The sequence below is a fragment of the Aulonocara sp. 'chitande type north' Nkhata Bay genome, linkage group LG23 (genome assembly GCF_057382095.1).
Source record: "Aulonocara sp. 'chitande type north' Nkhata Bay isolate Kocher_YH1m ecotype deep benthic linkage group LG23, A_spYH_male_GT1.1, whole genome shotgun sequence".
Classification (NCBI taxonomy): domain Eukaryota; kingdom Metazoa; phylum Chordata; class Actinopteri; order Cichliformes; family Cichlidae; genus Aulonocara; species Aulonocara sp. 'chitande type north' Nkhata Bay.
In genome coordinates this window covers 4,734,411-4,751,530 of record NC_141365.1, presented here as the reverse complement: position 1 = coordinate 4,751,530, position 17,120 = coordinate 4,734,411, and the positions used below count along the sequence as shown (strand labels likewise).

At 38.6% G+C, this 17,120-nt stretch overlaps 2 protein-coding genes across 12 annotated transcripts; one reads left to right on the top strand and one right to left on the bottom strand.

Moving 5' to 3' along the window:
• Positions 1 to 108: 108 nt before the first annotated feature.
• Positions 109 to 11,462, bottom strand: LOC147300984 (uncharacterized). 10 transcript variants are annotated; one of them, XM_086283439.1, is made up of 23 exons: positions 11,327 to 11,462; positions 10,630 to 10,705; positions 9,726 to 9,860; positions 9,541 to 9,621; positions 9,405 to 9,452; positions 8,878 to 9,009; positions 8,599 to 8,700; positions 7,361 to 7,504; positions 7,176 to 7,256; positions 7,040 to 7,087; positions 6,513 to 6,644; positions 6,234 to 6,335; positions 4,996 to 5,139; positions 4,811 to 4,891; positions 4,675 to 4,722; positions 4,148 to 4,279; positions 3,869 to 3,970; positions 2,631 to 2,774; positions 2,446 to 2,526; positions 2,310 to 2,357; positions 1,783 to 1,914; positions 1,480 to 1,608; positions 109 to 1,373 (listed from the first exon to the last, which is right to left on the bottom strand). In XM_086283439.1, exons 2-23 carry the CDS (start codon positions 10,661 to 10,663, stop codon positions 610 to 612), a joined length of 2,844 nt encoding a protein of 947 aa, XP_086139565.1. In that variant the 5' UTR covers positions 10,664 to 10,705; positions 11,327 to 11,462; the 3' UTR covers positions 109 to 609. The 10 variants fall into 10 exon arrangements, with proteins under 10 accessions (XP_086139565.1, XP_086139570.1, XP_086139571.1 ...); XM_086283444.1 differs by having other exon boundaries at positions 2,685 to 2,774; XM_086283445.1 differs by having other exon boundaries at positions 5,050 to 5,139.
• LOC147300983 (uncharacterized) lies at positions 11,439 to 16,463 on the top strand. 2 transcript variants are annotated; one of them, XM_086283453.1, is made up of 8 exons: positions 11,439 to 11,685; positions 12,890 to 13,021; positions 13,142 to 13,315; positions 13,891 to 13,992; positions 14,074 to 14,226; positions 14,318 to 14,422; positions 14,518 to 14,568; positions 14,667 to 16,463. In XM_086283453.1, exons 1-8 carry the CDS (start codon positions 11,619 to 11,621, stop codon positions 15,464 to 15,466), a joined length of 1,584 nt encoding a protein of 527 aa, XP_086139579.1. In that variant the 5' UTR covers positions 11,439 to 11,618; the 3' UTR covers positions 15,467 to 16,463. The 2 variants fall into 2 exon arrangements, with proteins under 2 accessions (XP_086139579.1, XP_086139578.1); XM_086283452.1 differs by having other exon boundaries at positions 11,439 to 11,691.
• Positions 16,464 to 17,120: the final 657 nt, after the last annotated feature.

The following is a 17,120-nucleotide window of genomic DNA, read 5'->3' as shown; positions in this document are numbered from 1 at the left end:
TGCTTTTCAAAATGCCACCAAGCCTTTTCACAGACGCTGGAGACAAGTTTCAGATGTGGATTTGCTGCCCTCTGGTGGCAACAGTGTTCATTCCAGTCACAAAAGACATTTAAAATTCTTCAGCGTTTATTTTTTACTTTAAGGCACATATAATTTATGTACTTATCTTCATTTTTTATCCCGTAGTGTAACGTGTACATATACATATAGACAAAAAGGACTTTGTATGTTCAGTTAAGGCATGTTGGTGCCATGCAAGTTTCCGAATCACAGAAGACATTTGCAATAACAATTAAAAACCCCATTGCCGTGATACCAAAAGAATTGTTCTTCCTTCTATCTTGTGACTCCAAGTATTTATTAAAATGCAGAAATTACCTTCAAAATTTTAAATATAATGCAGAGACCAAATAAACTTACAATTATCTGTTCATAATTACATCTGATCAGAGAAATTACTTTAAATCCCATACCATAATGATTCTCATTCATTCTGAAAGTCCACTTCTGTATATTCAATATCCTTGAGGTCTACTACCTCCCAAATGATGAATTACCCAGCTTAGTGCCCAGATTAAAAGTTCAGACTAGAATGAATGCTTCTGCTCTCTAGCACCCTTCAAGCTCTATTCTCTGCTCTGCTGCCACGGGGAGGATAAGGTGAGAAATACGACTCCACAGTCCACCATATTTGTCCAGGTCCATCATGTCAAAAGACACTGGGTGGCCATGAGTGAGGAATTTTTTTTGAAGGTGGTCATCCACCATCTCCTCAACAGCACACAAGCTAATCTTAGCAGGAATCTCGTCTTCTTCCCCCAGCAGTACAGTGAAGATCAGAAAAGTTTTCTTGTATGCGGCATTCTCGTGGTCGCAATAACGATAAAAAATTAGCGTGGAGCCCGGAGGTAGCTCTTCAAAGCGATGAATGACGGCTACAGGTTTGTCTCCATCAAAAGCTCCCTGCAACTTCCTGTCAATGTCCAGTTTGACGTGGTCACTGTCCTGGCTGGCTTTGCTGGCTCCATCTATGTGGAGGACGGAGGCGTTCAGGGCAGAAGAGTAGGCGGAGGCCAGGTCCCGAGCTAGGCAGTTCAGCGTCTTCTCAGCTCTGAGGCCTGCAGTGAGAATCAGACTCACGGGCTCCGTGGGCTGTGTGGTCTGAAGGTGTCTCTTAAGGTGGATCCTGCCCCTATTCCAGAGCTCAGCACGCTGGTTAGGAAACAGAGTCTTTACTTTTTCCAGCTGCCTGAGGAAGACGTCTATCTTCGGTACATCATTCGTCTGAGGCGGAGATTCTGGCTGAAGAAAATGCAGCGCGATAGCAACAATTGCCACTACTATAGCAACTGCTAGCAAGTATTTTCCACTTCCTACGGAGAAAAGGCCTGTGTTATTTAAACATCTACTTCATAACAAAAAGAATTATTAAAAAAAAAAAACTATTACAAAAAAAAAGAACAAATGTACTCAGATTACCGCTAGTAACTTGTGGATCTTCAGTTTGACTAGCCTCTGGGGTGGTAGGACCGATGTTTTCAACATTATTACCGTGGTCATCTAACTGCTGTGTTGGGCTCTCAGGTTCTTGCCGTCTTTCCTCTGAAGCTGAAAAATTGTTCACGGGGAAAAAACAAGTTTACACAAATAAAAGAGGGTAAAGAAAAGAAAAAACTTACACACTTCCAGTTTCCTCGTGGAGTCATAGAAAGTCAGCAGACTGAAGCAAAAAGTTTAAGGAACAAATTCTAATCCGTGATGTTCCAAAAAGTTCTGACTCACCATCTCCAAATTTATTATCTGAGTTGTTTTTCTTTAGCTCAGGTTCCGGTTCATCGCCCTGGTCATTCGCTTTGTCATTTGGGATTTGTAAAGTTAATTCTGATGGTTTGTTCGTTGTGACGCGACTTTCATCTAACGAAATAAAAACAGTTTAACTTTCACAACATCCTAAGACTTTGGATCTTTAAATATTTCTGATTCTTGTGTCCCATAAGATTAAGCAAGTGCTTCATCTTTAAATATGACTAGAAAACTTTTATTACAGCAGTAGTTTCCTTTTTAATCTTAGAACAACGAGGCTAAATGTATGTTTTAAACCAAAGTAAATATAGACTTTGTCTTTCAAATAAATCCATAATAATATGCTGTCCTTATCGGGAGAATGTGCTTCTGCAACAGGTCGCACCTCTTTTTTAGACAAATCCCTGTCTGCAATAAGCACGTGACTCATTTATGTTAATTGCCCATGAAATCTGTCATATCTATTCAAGATCCCACACGTGGTCTCTGTAATATTCCTTCCTTACCTTGAATAGTATCGCTGAAGTCAGCAGGTTGAGATGATAAAGCTGTGGCTGATTAAACAGGATCAAAGCAATTTTTGATCAGTAGAAACATTTGGTAACAAATGTTCTCTTGACTCTGAACGGTTGAACAATTTACCTGCTGTAACTGTGTGTTCCTGAAAATGAGCCTGATCACTGTCTAAGTTCTCACAGGATCCGTCTTCACCTTCACTGAACTCTGTAAAAAAGAAATCACAGTTTTGTTTGTGGAGTCACAGAAAGTTAGCTGACTGAAGCAAAAAAGAATTCTAATCAGTGATGTTTCAGAAAGGTCAGACTCACGGTCTCCAGGCTGACAGTCTGTGTTGTCCTTGGCTGAGATTTCTTTTTTCTCACTTTCGCCTCCATCTATCCGATCATCTTGTTTATCTTGGGTTGGTGGAACAGTTGTTTCAGATGCTCCCTGTGTCGTGGTTTGACTTGTGTCTGTTGAAATAAAAATAGTTTAACTTCCATAGCAACCTAGGACTTCCGATCTCTACATATTTAATATTACTGTGCCCCAAAAATCATCTTGGATCAGGCATCTGCAGCATCCTTAATGGAGATTTCTTTTAACAAAGCCCAGGGCAACAGTAATTCCCCTTTTAATCTTGGAACAATAAGACTGACAATAGGTGAGATATGGAACATTCTCAGAAAACTTGACCTCCGACCTTGACCTTAAGTTGAGGTCACTGAGATTCAAACTCATCCAAGGTTTTATTAGATGCACCTATGGTACGAATTCCAAAATCCTATGTCGCCTCATTCTCGTTATCACATTCAAAAACCTGGGTGCTAGCCCCGCCCACCCGGCAGGGTGCCGATGATACCCCATTAGCTTTTTATGGCTGAGGGATAAAAATCATCCTGATCATTGAAAATCTGTTCTAAGTCCAGCAGCAACAAAAAGAAAAGCTGCGATATGTTGGAACACAGGAAGACAGAGTCCTGCTTTTTCTTCTTTTGTCTTCCACTTCTTCACCTTACAAGAACACACTACACACCATGCTGAGTATGCCAAGTTTGATCTCAACACTTCTTTGGGAATCACCTGTTTTAGTGCAAAATGCCCATCTTTAGCATATTTTAGAGCTCAGGTGGAAAAAAATTATATATTTTTAGCAAAGTAACAAAGATCCTAAAATACAATTCAAAATCAGTTCTTTGTTGTCTGTTACAACAGCGGCTCATCCTTGAAAATGAGTGAAAAAGCACTCAGTGTCCAAAGAAACGTTTTAAAACTCCTTCAGAAAGCCCGGAAAGCTCTGTCATTGCTATTTAACAATAAAGTCTGCCTCATTGGAAGAAAAAAGAAAGGAGGAAAAATGAGGGGTGGCTCAAGACTTATGTCTATAACAAGATTTGTAAAATGAATATGGCCATTTTAGGAGCACAGCAGTAACAAAACTTACAAATGACTAATAACTAAGACAAACAATGCTGGTTGATGATGTTCCAAAGTGGGGTATATAATATAACTGACTGTTGACTAATATCTGAATTATGTGCTGTAACACTTGGACAGAAACACTGACCTGAAGCCTCTGGGGTGGTAGGACCGATGTTTTCAACATTATTACCGTGGTCATCTAACTGCTGTGTTGGGCTCTCAGGTTCTTGCTGTCTTTCCTCTGAAGCTGAAAAATTGTTCACGGGGAAAAAACAAGTTTACACAAATAAAAGATGGTAAAGAAAAGAAAAAACAACTTACACACTTCCAGTTTCCTCGTGGAGTCATAGAAAGTTAGCAGACTGAAGCAAAAAGTTTAAGGAACAAATTCTAATCCGTGATGTTCCAAAAAGTTCTGACTCACCATCTCCAAATTTATTATCTGAGTTGTTTTTCTTTAGCTCAGGTTCCGGTTCATCGCCCTGGTCATTCGCTTTGTCATTTGGGATTTGTAAAGTTAATTCTGATGGTTTGTTCGTTGTGACGCGACTTTCATCTAACGAAATAAAAACAGTTTAACTTTCACAACATCCTAAGACTTTGGATCTTTAAATATTTCTGATTCTTGTGTCCCATAAGATTAAGCAAGTGCTTCATCTTTAAATATGACTAGAAAACTTTTATTACAGCAGTAGTTTCCTTTTTAATCTTAGAACAACGAGGCTAAATGTATGTTTTAAACCAAAGTAAATATAGACTTTGTCTTTCAAATAAATCCATAATAATATGCTGTCCTTATCGGGAGAATGTGCTTCTGCAACAGGTCGCACCTCTTTTTTAGACAAATCCCTGTCTGCAATAAGCACGTGACTCATTTATGTTAATTGCCCATGAAATCTGTCATATCTATTCAAGATCCCACACGTGGTCTCTTTAATATTCCTTCCTTACCTTGAATAGTGTCACTGAAGTCAGCAGGTTGAGATGGTAAAGCTGTGGCTGATTAAACAGGATCAAAGCAATTTTTGATCAGTAGAAACATTTGGTAACAAATGTTCTCTTGACTCTGAACGGTTGAACAATTTACCTGCTGTAACTGTGTGTTCCTGAAAATGAGCCTGATCACTGTCTAAGTTCTCACAGGATCCGTCTTCACCTTCACTGAACTCTGTAAAAAAGAAATCACAGTTTTGTTTGTGGAGTCACAGAAAGTTAGCTGACTGAAGCAAAAAAGAATTCTAATCAGTGATGTTTCAGAAAGGTCAGACTCACGGTCTCCAGGCTGACAGTCTGTGTTGTCCTTGGCTGAGATTTCTTTTTTCTCACTTTCGCCTCCATCTATCCGATCATCTTGTTTATCTTGGGTTGGTGGAACAGTTGTTTCAGATGCTCCCTGTGTCGTGGTTTGACTTGTGTCTGTTGAAATAAAAATAGTTTAACTTCCATAGCAACCTAGGACTTCCGATCTCTACATATTTAATATTACTGTGCCCCAAAAATCATCTTGGATCAGGCATCTGCAGCATCCTTAATGGAGATTTCTTTTAACAAAGCCCAGGGCAACAGTAATTCCCCTTTTAATCTTGGAACAATAAGACTGACAATAGGTGAGATATGGAACATTCTCAGAAAACTTGACCTCCGACCTTGACCTTAAGTTGAGGTCACTGAGATTCAAACTCATCCAAGGTTTTATTAGATGCACCTATGGTACGAATTCCAAAATCCTATGTCGCCTCATTCTCGTTATCACATTCAAAAACCTGGGTGCTAGCCCCGCCCACCCGGCAGGGTGCCGATGATACCCCATTAGCTTTTTATGGCTGAGGGATAAAAATCATCCTGATCATTGAAAATCTGTTCTAAGTCCAGCAGCAACAAAAAGAAAAGCTGCGATATGTTGGAACACAGGAAGACAGAGTCCTGCTTTTTCTTCTTTTGTCTTCCACTTCTTCACCTTACAAGAACACACTACACACCATGCTGAGTATGCCAAGTTTGATCTCAACACTTCTTTGGGAATCACCTGTTTTAGTGCAAAATGCCCATCTTTAGCATATTTTAGAGCTCAGGTGGAAAAAAATTATATATTTTTAGCAAAGTAACAAAGATCCTAAAATACAATTCAAAATCAGTTCTTTGTTGTCTGTTACAACAGCGGCTCATCCTTGAAAATGAGTGAAAAAGCACTCAGTGTCCAAAGAAACGTTTTAAAACTCCTTCAGAAAGCCCGGAAAGCTCTGTCATTGCTATTTAACAATAAAGTCTGCCTCATTGGAAGAAAAAAGAAAGGAGGAAAAATGAGGGGTGGCTCAAGACTTATGTCTATAACAAGATTTGTAAAATGAATATGGCCATTTTAGGAGCACAGCAGTAACAAAACTTACAAATGACTAATAACTAAGACAAACAATGCTGGTTGATGATGTTCCAAAGTGGGGTATATAATATAACTGACTGTTGACTAATATCTGAATTATGTGCTGTAACACTTGGACAGAAACACTGACCTGAAGCCTCTGGGGTGGTAGGACCGATGTTTTCAACATTATTACCGTGGTCATCTAACTGCTGTGTTGGGCTCTCAGGTTCTTGCTGTCTTTCCTCTGAAGCTGAAAAATTGTTCACGGGGAAAAAACAAGTTTACACAAATAAAAGATGGTAAAGAAAAGAAAAAACAACTTACACACTTCCAGTTTCCTCGTGGAGTCATAGAAAGTTAGCAGACTGAAGCAAAAAGTTTAAGGAACAAATTCTAATCCGTGATGTTCCAAAAAGTTCTGACTCACCATCTCCAAATTTATTATCTGAGTTGTTTTTCTTTAGCTCAGGTTCCGGTTCATCGCCCTGGTCATTCGCTTTGTCATTTGGGATTTGTAAAGTTAATTCTGATGGTTTGTTCGTTGTGACGCGACTTTCATCTAACGAAATAAAAACAGTTTAACTTTCACAACATCCTAAGACTTTGGATCTTTAAATATTTCTGATTCTTGTGTCCCATAAGATTAAGCAAGTGCTTCATCTTTAAATATGACTAGAAAACTTTTATTACAGCAGTAGTTTCCTTTTTAATCTTAGAACAACGAGGCTAAATGTATGTTTTAAACCAAAGTAAATATAGACTTTGTCTTTCAAATAAATCCATAATAATATGCTGTCCTTATCGGGAGAATGTGCTTCTGCAACAGGTCGCACCTCTTTTTTAGACAAATCCCTGTCTGCAATAAGCACGTGACTCATTTATGTTAATTGCCCATGAAATCTGTCATATCTATTCAAGATCCCACACGTGGTCTCTGTAATATTCCTTCCTTACCTTGAATAGTATCGCTGAAGTCAGCAGGTTGAGATGATAAAGCTGTGGCTGATTAAACAGGATCAAAGCAATTTTTGATCAGTAGAAACATTTGGTAACAAATGTTCTCTTGACTCTGAACGGTTGAACAATTTACCTGCTGTAACTGTGTGTTCCTGAAAATGAGCCTGATCACTGTCTAAGTTCTCACAGGATCCGTCTTCACCTTCACTGAACTCTGTAAAAAAGAAATCACAGTTTTGTTTGTGGAGTCACAGAAAGTTAGCTGACTGAAGCAAAAAAGAATTCTAATCAGTGATGTTTCAGAAAGGTCAGACTCACGGTCTCCAGGCTGACAGTCTGTGTTGTCCTTGGCTGAGATTTCTTTTTTCTCACTTTCGCCTCCATCTATCCGATCATCTTGTTTATCTTGGGTTGGTGGAACAGTTGTTTCAGATGCTCCCTGTGTCGTGGTTTGACTTGTGTCTGTTGAAATAAAAATAGTTTAACTTCCATAGCAACCTAGGACTTCCGATCTCTACATATTTAATATTACTGTGCCCCAAAAATCATCTTGGATCAGGCATCTGCAGCATCCTTAATGGAGATTTCTTTTAACAAAGCCCAGGGCAACAGTAATTCCCCTTTTAATCTTGGAACAATAAGACTGACAATAGGTGAGATATGGAACATTCTCAGAAAACTTGACCTCCGACCTTGACCTTAAGTTGAGGTCACTGAGATTCAAACTCATCCAAGGTTTTATTAGATGCACCTATGGTACGAATTCCAAAATCCTATGTCGCCTCATTCTCGTTATCACATTCAAAAACCTGGGTGCTAGCCCCGCCCACCCGGCAGGGTGCCGATGATACCCCATTAGCTTTTTATGGCTGAGGGATAAAAATCATCCTGATCATTGAAAATCTGTTCTAAGTCCAGCAGCAACAAAAAGAAAAGCTGCGATATGTTGGAACACAGGAAGACAGAGTCCTGCTTTTTCTTCTTTTGTCTTCCACTTCTTCACCTTACAAGAACACACTACACACCATGCTGAGTATGCCAAGTTTGATCTCAACACTTCTTTGGGAATCACCTGTTTTAGTGCAAAATGCCCATCTTTAGCATATTTTAGAGCTCAGGTGGAAAAAAATTATATATTTTTAGCAAAGTAACAAAGATCCTAAAATACAATTCAAAATCAGTTCTTTGTTGTCTGTTACAACAGCGGCTCATCCTTGAAAATGAGTGAAAAAGCACTCAGTGTCCAAAGAAACGTTTTAAAACTCCTTCAGAAAGCCCGGAAAGCTCTGTCATTGCTATTTAACAATAAAGTCTGCCTCATTGGAAGAAAAAAGAAAGGAGGAAAAATGAGGGGTGGCTCAAGACTTATGTCTATAACAAGATTTGTAAAATGAATATGGCCATTTTAGGAGCACAGCAGTAACAAAACTTACAAATGACTAATAACTAAGACAAACAATGCTGGTTGATGATGTTCCAAAGTGGGGTATATAATATAACTGACTGTTGACTAATATCTGAATTATGTGCTGTAACACTTGGACAGAAACACTGACCTGAAGCCTCTGGGGTGGTAGGACCGATGTTTTCAACATTATTACCGTGGTCATCTAACTGCTGTGTTGGGCTCTCAGGTTCTTGCTGTCTTTCCTCTGAAGCTGAAAAATTGTTCACGGGGAAAAAACAAGTTTACACAAATAAAAGATGGTAAAGAAAAGAAAAAACAACTTACACACTTCCAGTTTCCTCGTGGAGTCATAGAAAGTTAGCAGACTGAAGCAAAAAGTTTAAGGAACAAATTCTAATCCGTGATGTTCCAAAAAGTTCTGACTCACCATCTCCAAATTTATTATCTGAGTTGTTTTTCTTTAGCTCAGGTTCCGGTTCATCGCCCTGGTCATTCGCTTTGTCATTTGGGATTTGTAAAGTTAATTCTGATGGTTTGTTCGTTGTGACGCGACTTTCATCTAACGAAATAAAAACAGTTTAACTTTCACAACATCCTAAGACTTTGGATCTTTAAATATTTCTGATTCTTGTGTCCCATAAGATTAAGCAAGTGCTTCATCTTTAAATATGACTAGAAAACTTTTATTACAGCAGTAGTTTCCTTTTTAATCTTAGAACAACGAGGCTAAATGTATGTTTTAAACCAAAGTAAATATAGACTTTGTCTTTCAAATAAATCCATAATAATATGCTGTCCTTATCGGGAGAATGTGCTTCTGCAACAGGTCGCACCTCTTTTTTAGACAAATCCCTGTCTGCAATAAGCACGTGACTCATTTATGTTAATTGCCCATGAAATCTGTCATATCTATTCAAGATCCCACACGTGGTCTCTTTAATATTCCTTCCTTACCTTGAATAGTGTCACTGAAGTCAGCAGGTTGAGATGGTAAAGCTGTGGCTGATTAAACAGGATCAAAGCAATTTTTGATCAGTAGAAACATTTGGTAACAAATGTTCTCTTGACTCTGAACGGTTGAACAATTTACCTGCTGTAACTGTGTGTTCCTGAAAATGAGCCTGATCACTGTCTAAGTTCTCACAGGATCCGTCTTCACCTTCACTGAACTCTGTAAAAAAGAAATCACAGTTTTGTTTGTGGAGTCACAGAAAGTTAGCTGACTGAAGCAAAAAAGAATTCTAATCAGTGATGTTTCAGAAAGGTCAGACTCACGGTCTCCAGGCTGACAGACTGAGACTGAGATTTCTTTTTTCTCACTTTCGCCTCCATCTATCCGATCATCTTGTTTATCTTGGGTTGGTGGAACAGTTGTTTCAGATGCTCCCTGTGTCGTGGTTTGACTTGTGTCTGTTGAAATAAAAATAGTTTAACTTCCATAGCAACCTAGGACTTCCGATCTCTACATATTTAATATTACTGTGCCCCAAAAATCATCTTGGATCAGGCATCTGCAGCATCCTTAATGGAGATTTCTTTTAACAAAGCCCAGGGCAACAGTAATTCCCCTTTTAATCTTGGAACAATAAGACTGACAATAGGTGAGATATGGAACATTCTCAGAAAACTTGACCTCCGACCTTGACCTTAAGTTGAGATCACTGAGATTCAAACTCATCCAAGGTTTTATTAGATGCACCTATGGTACGAATTCCAAAATCCTATGTTCTTCATTACAACATTGTACCTTTTTTTGCACCCTTTCTGCAAAAAACACGTTTGAATTTTCATTAATTATTTTACATTGGTGCAATAAATATATGTGCTATCCTTACAATGCTTACTCACTCTCTCTCTCTCTCAATCTTTTCAAAAGGTTCAAAAAAGTAAAACTTAATAGTGATAAAAATGTTCAAGATAAACATATTTGTTCTATACAGATCTTGGTTATAACTGATTTTTTTGTATTTATTTACATTTCATCACGAGAAACAAATAACATTTTAGTTCAGAAACATGCTATAACTGAAGTAAATGCCAAATATTAACCGTACATGTGTTCAGTATTTCTTGAAATAGAGATAAACATTAGTTATGTCTGTACTGCTTTAATAATGCAGCGAGTCGACCACCAAACAGCAAACACTGGCTGAGCAACGTAGAAATATTAGAATTTTACCTGCTGCGTTCGGACTGGGGACTTCCATTTCCATGTCTTTAGGTAGATGGTCTTCCTTTTCTTCACTTAGGGTTCACTGGATGGTTCAAGCGTGAATAAAACAAATAAACATTACATGTTTTTCTTTTTTATGCGAAGCCACGAGTTACAGTTTGTCGTCACATGTTCAAAGGTCCAAACAAATAATGTAAATCTGCTTACGTGCATGTCAACAGAGCCAAGCTCAAAGGCAGTCTCGCTAAAGTTAAAGAAGAACGAGAACAACCATTACGCTCCTGAACTTTTCAAACTGTCACTAAATAAAAAGGAAATATGTACATTGCATTTTGGAAGTATTAATTTGTGGCTGTGCTTTCGTGGATTTGCTAAATAACGTTTTGCTACTAAATCGAAACTGAACTTGCTGCGAGGTGACAGTAAGCAAGCCGAAGAAAAGCTAGTATAAATTATTGCGAGAGAAATAACTACTCGCCGGGAACTAAGCTCTAATGACATGCACGAAACGTAAATTGTTGGTAACCATAATTAAAGAGAACTAGCTATTTAAGTGACAAAAGATAACTAAGCTAGCCCAGCCAGAGTGATGCTAATTTAGCCAACAGTTACCAAAGCATTACTTGGGTGTTATTGTAAAAAAAAATGCCTTCGTGTAACTCAAAAGTCATAACGATACGCTTTTCTGATTACTGCTCCATACCAAATATGTCACGGATCATATCGCCGTAGATCATACGCTTCCTTAGCTTTCAGTTAGCATGTGTGGCACTCATAGCAGACTAAATTCTGAAGCGGAACGTTTAACAGTGCCTTTGTTTCTATCGAGATAACTAAACGTTGCACTATTTTCCGGGCGGCAACGGTGTCCTGTCAAGAAATGTCCCCCCAGCTACAGGGAAGTCCAGTGATTGTAGCTTGTTTGTGCGCGCGATGCTACGTCGCATTGTTTAGTTGAAGTTGTTTGGCATTGCTCAATTGAATTTGAGTTACAAATGGATACCAGAGACTCTGAAGATAAGCTCTCTCGTCCCATGACTAGATCGACACGACGGATGTCAGGTAAAGGTGAGCACTGTTCGAGTGGTATGTCAATTAACTAGCTTAGCCATCGGAATTAGCTCCCTCATACTCACAAGTTTAAAAGAAAATCAGATTTGGATCGGTGCTTTGGCTAATGTTAGCAGGCTTCACCGGTGTAAATGATCCTCAGATAGGAATCTGTATTAAAATTAACTTAATGTTTCAGTTCCTGGTACGAGTTCAGGCACAACTTTAAAACCAATGAGTTATCTCCTTACATTGAAATGCTTTGCTACATATTAGCCATTATCTGTGTGAGGGTTTTTTTGTTGTTGTTGTTTGTTTGTGTTTTGTTTTTTAGCGCTGTGTCTCGAAACAGTTTACAGCAGCAGCGAAATTAAAATCACAAACTGACTTTCGCTTTTAGCACTGGCGGTCAGTGACAGGGATCAACGTTTCATTAAGCCGCTAAACACACTGATATATGGGCAAACTGTGAAAAGCAAGGTTGGACTGACTTGATATTGAGTGCAACTAGTCTGTGGAAATATGAGTTTTCCTTTTAAGAGCATTCTGAAGTCAATGACAGAGTAGTTCAAAAATGAAAATTCACAGGCTTTTACTGTGAAATCCAAAATAACATGGCATTGACGTGGCTACTGGAGTACACGGGTGTGTCATTTGGATGTAACATTAGAGTGTGTAAACAAGACTAAATGATATTTGTTATTATGTACTTAACATATCTGCAAATTAACTCGAAGCTTTTATTTTGCAATTAGGTTTCGAATGCTTTTATTTTGAAATGAGGGTTAATGTTGAAGCTACATTTACTTGAAGGTGGTTTTTATTTTGAAATCAGGTTTCCGCGTCTCTTGCCGTAATACTAGAATACATAGGGAACACAAAGCAAAATGGAGGCTGGCTGGACACCAGTTCTGTTTCAGGGTTTTTTCTTCTTTTGGCTGCTCCTGTCAGCGGTCCCCACAGGGGATCATCTCCGTCTTTTTCGCCCTGTCCCTAGCTCTGCATGTCCTCCTTCACATCATCCAGGAATCTCTTCTTTTGTGTTCCTCTTTTCCTCCTGCCTGGCATTTGCATTTTCAACCTCCTTTGCCCAGTATATTCACTATCCTTCCTCTGCACTTGTCCAAACTATCTCAGCCTTGCCTCGCTATTTCTCTAAATAACTTATCCTGAGCTGTCCATGTGATATACTCATTTCTAATCCTGTCTTCCAAAGGGTCGAGTTTTGAGGCAACTCCTAGGCAGCCTATAAAGAGGACCAAAAGAAAAAAAGCACAAGCTGACGCTGCTGATGCTCCTACATCAGTTAATGGTACCAAAGATGGGGAGCCTGACTTTGAAGATGGAGGTTAGTTGCTGGAATTAAGTATTTGCCTAATTTTAATGGCTGATTACCCTTAGTTACCCTCACTGTTCAAGGCACTGTTAAAAAACAAACAATCCGTGTCTATTATTTATTACCTAACAGAGTCCCCTAGCAAGAAGAGCCGACTGGATGCTGAAGAAGCAGTGTTTGACGAGAGCGCTGAAAGTAAGATGGATGTTGAGGAATCATCTGGAGACATTCAGAAAAATGAAGACCAGGAAATGGATATTGAACGGGATTCCTTTAAAGTCACTGATCTGCCAAACATACACAAAGGTTTGTACTACAACTAGTGAACATTCATTATGAAATAAATCATAGAGATTAGATAATATTCCCTTTTAATTTATTTTTATTAAATGTAAAGAACAAATGGATAATACAGTAACTTAAAACATAGGGAGGCTGTATAAAGTGTAAATAAAACAGGACTGAATTAAGTTATCAAAACACCACATTTAAATGTCCAAAGATTGATTCTGTTCATCAACCTGTTCCAAAATCTTCTACACAGTACATTTGCTAAATGACTGAAACTATGACTATGCAAATGTACTGTTTATAAGGTTGGGGAAACCTGCAGTCAGCTGAAATTGGAGATTCTCCCTCTGAAAACACTACGTCCAGATGAACAGAATCAGACTTTGGAGATTTACTTACCTGGATGATTGAGAATGCATCACATTTAAATAAAAAAAAATTAAAATAAAAACAAAGGCAAACATCTTGGACCAATACTTTATTTTCACTATATAAGCCATATAATAATATACAAATACACTTTGTGTTAAGTTACTTTTCTTTTATGACTTTATTAGGATTCTATCTTAAAAATCTTCTGCTTAACACAGATGCTCTCGGAGATAGGAACTTAAATCCCCGTGTAGTGCTTGATGAGCTCTACAGACCCAGTCTTAAGACTGAGGATCCCAACTTGATGAAATCCAAGAAAGGTAGAAAAATGCTCCATCTTCCTTGACATTCAGAGTGTTAAATTATGGTCTAAGTTATTTGACCTAACCTATTTTGTTTAGTTTCAGCAACACCAGCACCTAAAGCACCTGCACCCCCCACCAAGCCTGTCGCACAGATCAGCGCGACAGTGAACAGACATCATTCACCGGCTCTCAAGCCGTCCAGCATGGCAGACTACAAGAGGACGATGATGCTCAAAGCCCAGAGCGCTGGTATTGTGCTGCTCATATTCTGTATAGAAAGGTTGAGCGTCTGCGTGATGACTTTTGATCTTTGAAAAGATGTTTTCTTTTCTAAATTTAGCCTCATCTTCAGATTTATCCAAAGTTAACCACCTTACCCCAAGTGTGCATCCGAGACGTATGAATAACGTTCCAAGAAAAGAGACTATTCATTCCAAAGAATCTGGTATTGCTGCTTTATCTCAGTATTCTCTCTCTGCAACACCTGCTATAGTGGTGACATCTGTGCATTAATATAATCATGTTTTCTTTTATTAAAAGACAAACAGAAACCTGTTGCTACCAAGACACGCCCCAGAAATTCCTCTAGAGGTAAGTTTGTCATTTTAATTATTATCTTTAGACCTGATGATGCTTTTTAAACATTATTTATTAACTTTGTGTGTTCTTTTGTTTCTGTGTTATTAAAGGGTTCACGTGGTGTTTGTGGGGTTTAGTTCGGCTGGTAGTTCTCCTGTTAGTTCTCCTGGTACTATTTGTGATCGGGACATTGCTGATATACAAGATCATCCCATTACTCCAAGACATGAAACGTGGTGGAGGGCAGTCATCCAGGGCTGTGAAGCCAGAAAGGTTTGCTGATCAATTGTCTGATCTTCAGACTCAGTTCCCCAGTCAGCGGCCTGAGTTGTGGAAGTTGAGCAAAATCCACCTGGAGAAGCACCTTAAAACAGCCCATCCCTCTGAGCCAGTCAGTCTGATTTTCACTGCAGGACAGAAGGCTGAGAGGACACTGCAGTGCCTTGCTCGGGGTCTGGCTGCTTCCTTCTCATCTGCCCTCAATGCCTCTTTCCTTGACATTGATGGAAAAAGCAAAGCAGGCCAGGACAGTGATAAGGTGAAGTTAGACATTGACAGTCAGCTGCAAGCAGCGTTTGAGGGAGAAAAACCTGTGGCCATCATTCATCGTTTGGAAGAGCTGCCACCAGGCTCCACTCTCATTTTTTATCGCTACTGCGACCACGAGAATTCCGCATATAAGCGGGTTTTCTTGTTGTTTTCTGTGCTGCTGCCTCAAGATGAGATCCCGAAGGAAAAGGGTTTAAAAGAGGTGGAAGAGATGGTGCAAGACTATCTTAAGGAGAGGCTGGTGGACACCAGTGGCAAAACGTATAATATAATGAATAATGATATGTTTGGTGGTCTGTGGAGTCGCATCTCCCATCTTGTCCTGCCTGTGGTGTCTGAGGTGGAGAAGAAAGGATGCTAAAAAAACCAAGCTGCCTGATTCTTCTTTGCACTGTAGAAGGAGCTACGAGAAAGGAAAAACGTGGAAGTATGATGTGTGCTGTGATAATTCATTTACAGCATTCGATAATTGTGTTATTCTCTTTCTCTCAGAGATTACATTGTACTTAAATTGAAGTCAAACGCATATGATTTGGTTCGACTGCACAAAAATTTAAACAGTTTTTACTCATGCATGCATGTTAAAAGAGGTTACAGTGTTACACCATCATTCCACTTCACAAGTGTGGCGATAATCTTTTCTCATGTGCATGCAATCTACGAAACACAGACTGACTGAGCTGTTTAATTTTTTGTTGCCTGTTAAAGCCTGCATCGTTTCTCAGCAGCTTTTAATGACCATCTCATTTTTTCCGTCATCCTCAGCTTTTCTTTACTGGAACTAAAAAAAAAAAAAAAAGTTTTGTTTTCAGTGAAAATTCATATTTCATCTTTTATTCTGCTGTCCAAGACAACCAGGTGACTTCATTTAATTCTTTATTTTTTGTGTGAGTGCTGGAAATGCTTGGTTTTGACTTAAGTGTCTGTCTTTTTGAGCAACAGCTTTTTAAGGTGAATATTTTATATTCTTTGCTTTTTTCTAAATATGTATATTTGTGTCATGTTTCCTGGATTGAGGTATTTTTTTAAAGCTGTGTATATGTGGATTTGATATTAAATGGTCTTTTGAACATGTTGTCACTTCACATTGTGAGCTACTCGCAATGTGGTTTATATCTGTAAAAATATTTTGGATAAATACTGATTAGCTCGTCCCAGACTGTGCCTTAAACACATATGAAGAATACACTGTATTTAATTAGAGTAAAAACTTTCTCCAGTCATTTATACTAGCGCACATGACAACATGTGAACTTGTTTGTGCTGTTTCCTGTCATACATCTCATTCCTCTTGTTATTCTGAGCACTCATAAACACCTGAATATTATCAATAAAGATAATTTTGATACATAGAGGAGTGAATTGTCTAATTGTTTATGTTAATAATGAGCTAGGCTACTACTGTTAGCTACAAATATGAAACTGAGGCTACAGTTCTTACAGGCTCAGCAAAACCAGACAACTAGACTGTAAAAATGGTGCCTGGTCTGATGAGTGTATTGTAATGTTGTGACAGTAGGGTCAGAATTTGGTATAGACAACGTGTGAGCATGGATCCATCCTTCTTTCTCTCAACGGTCAAGGTGTTGGTGGCGACATAATTCTTGGCATATTTTAGAGTCTTAACACTTGTTGAGCATTGTTTAAATGCCACAGTCTACCTGAGTGTTGTAACTGTTTATGACCACAATGTAGCCACCTGCATTAAAAAACACAACACACCATGTAACAAAGCTGTTAACCTCAAACTTGTTTACTGTACTCAGATTGCCTCCACAGTTACCAAATCCCGATCCAGTCCAGGACTTTGAAGGTAAAAATGTTCTAAATGCAAGAATGTGTGGGAGGAAAGTGAACTTTCAGTTTTCATCTTCACACACTTGTGTTTTAAATTTACAGTTACAGAAAAAACATCCACAAATGTTTAGATTGATATCTACACAAATATACCGAGAGCTGCAAACTGGTAATTCAAATTAAATATTTGGGGGGATGTGATGAAATGAAATTTAGAT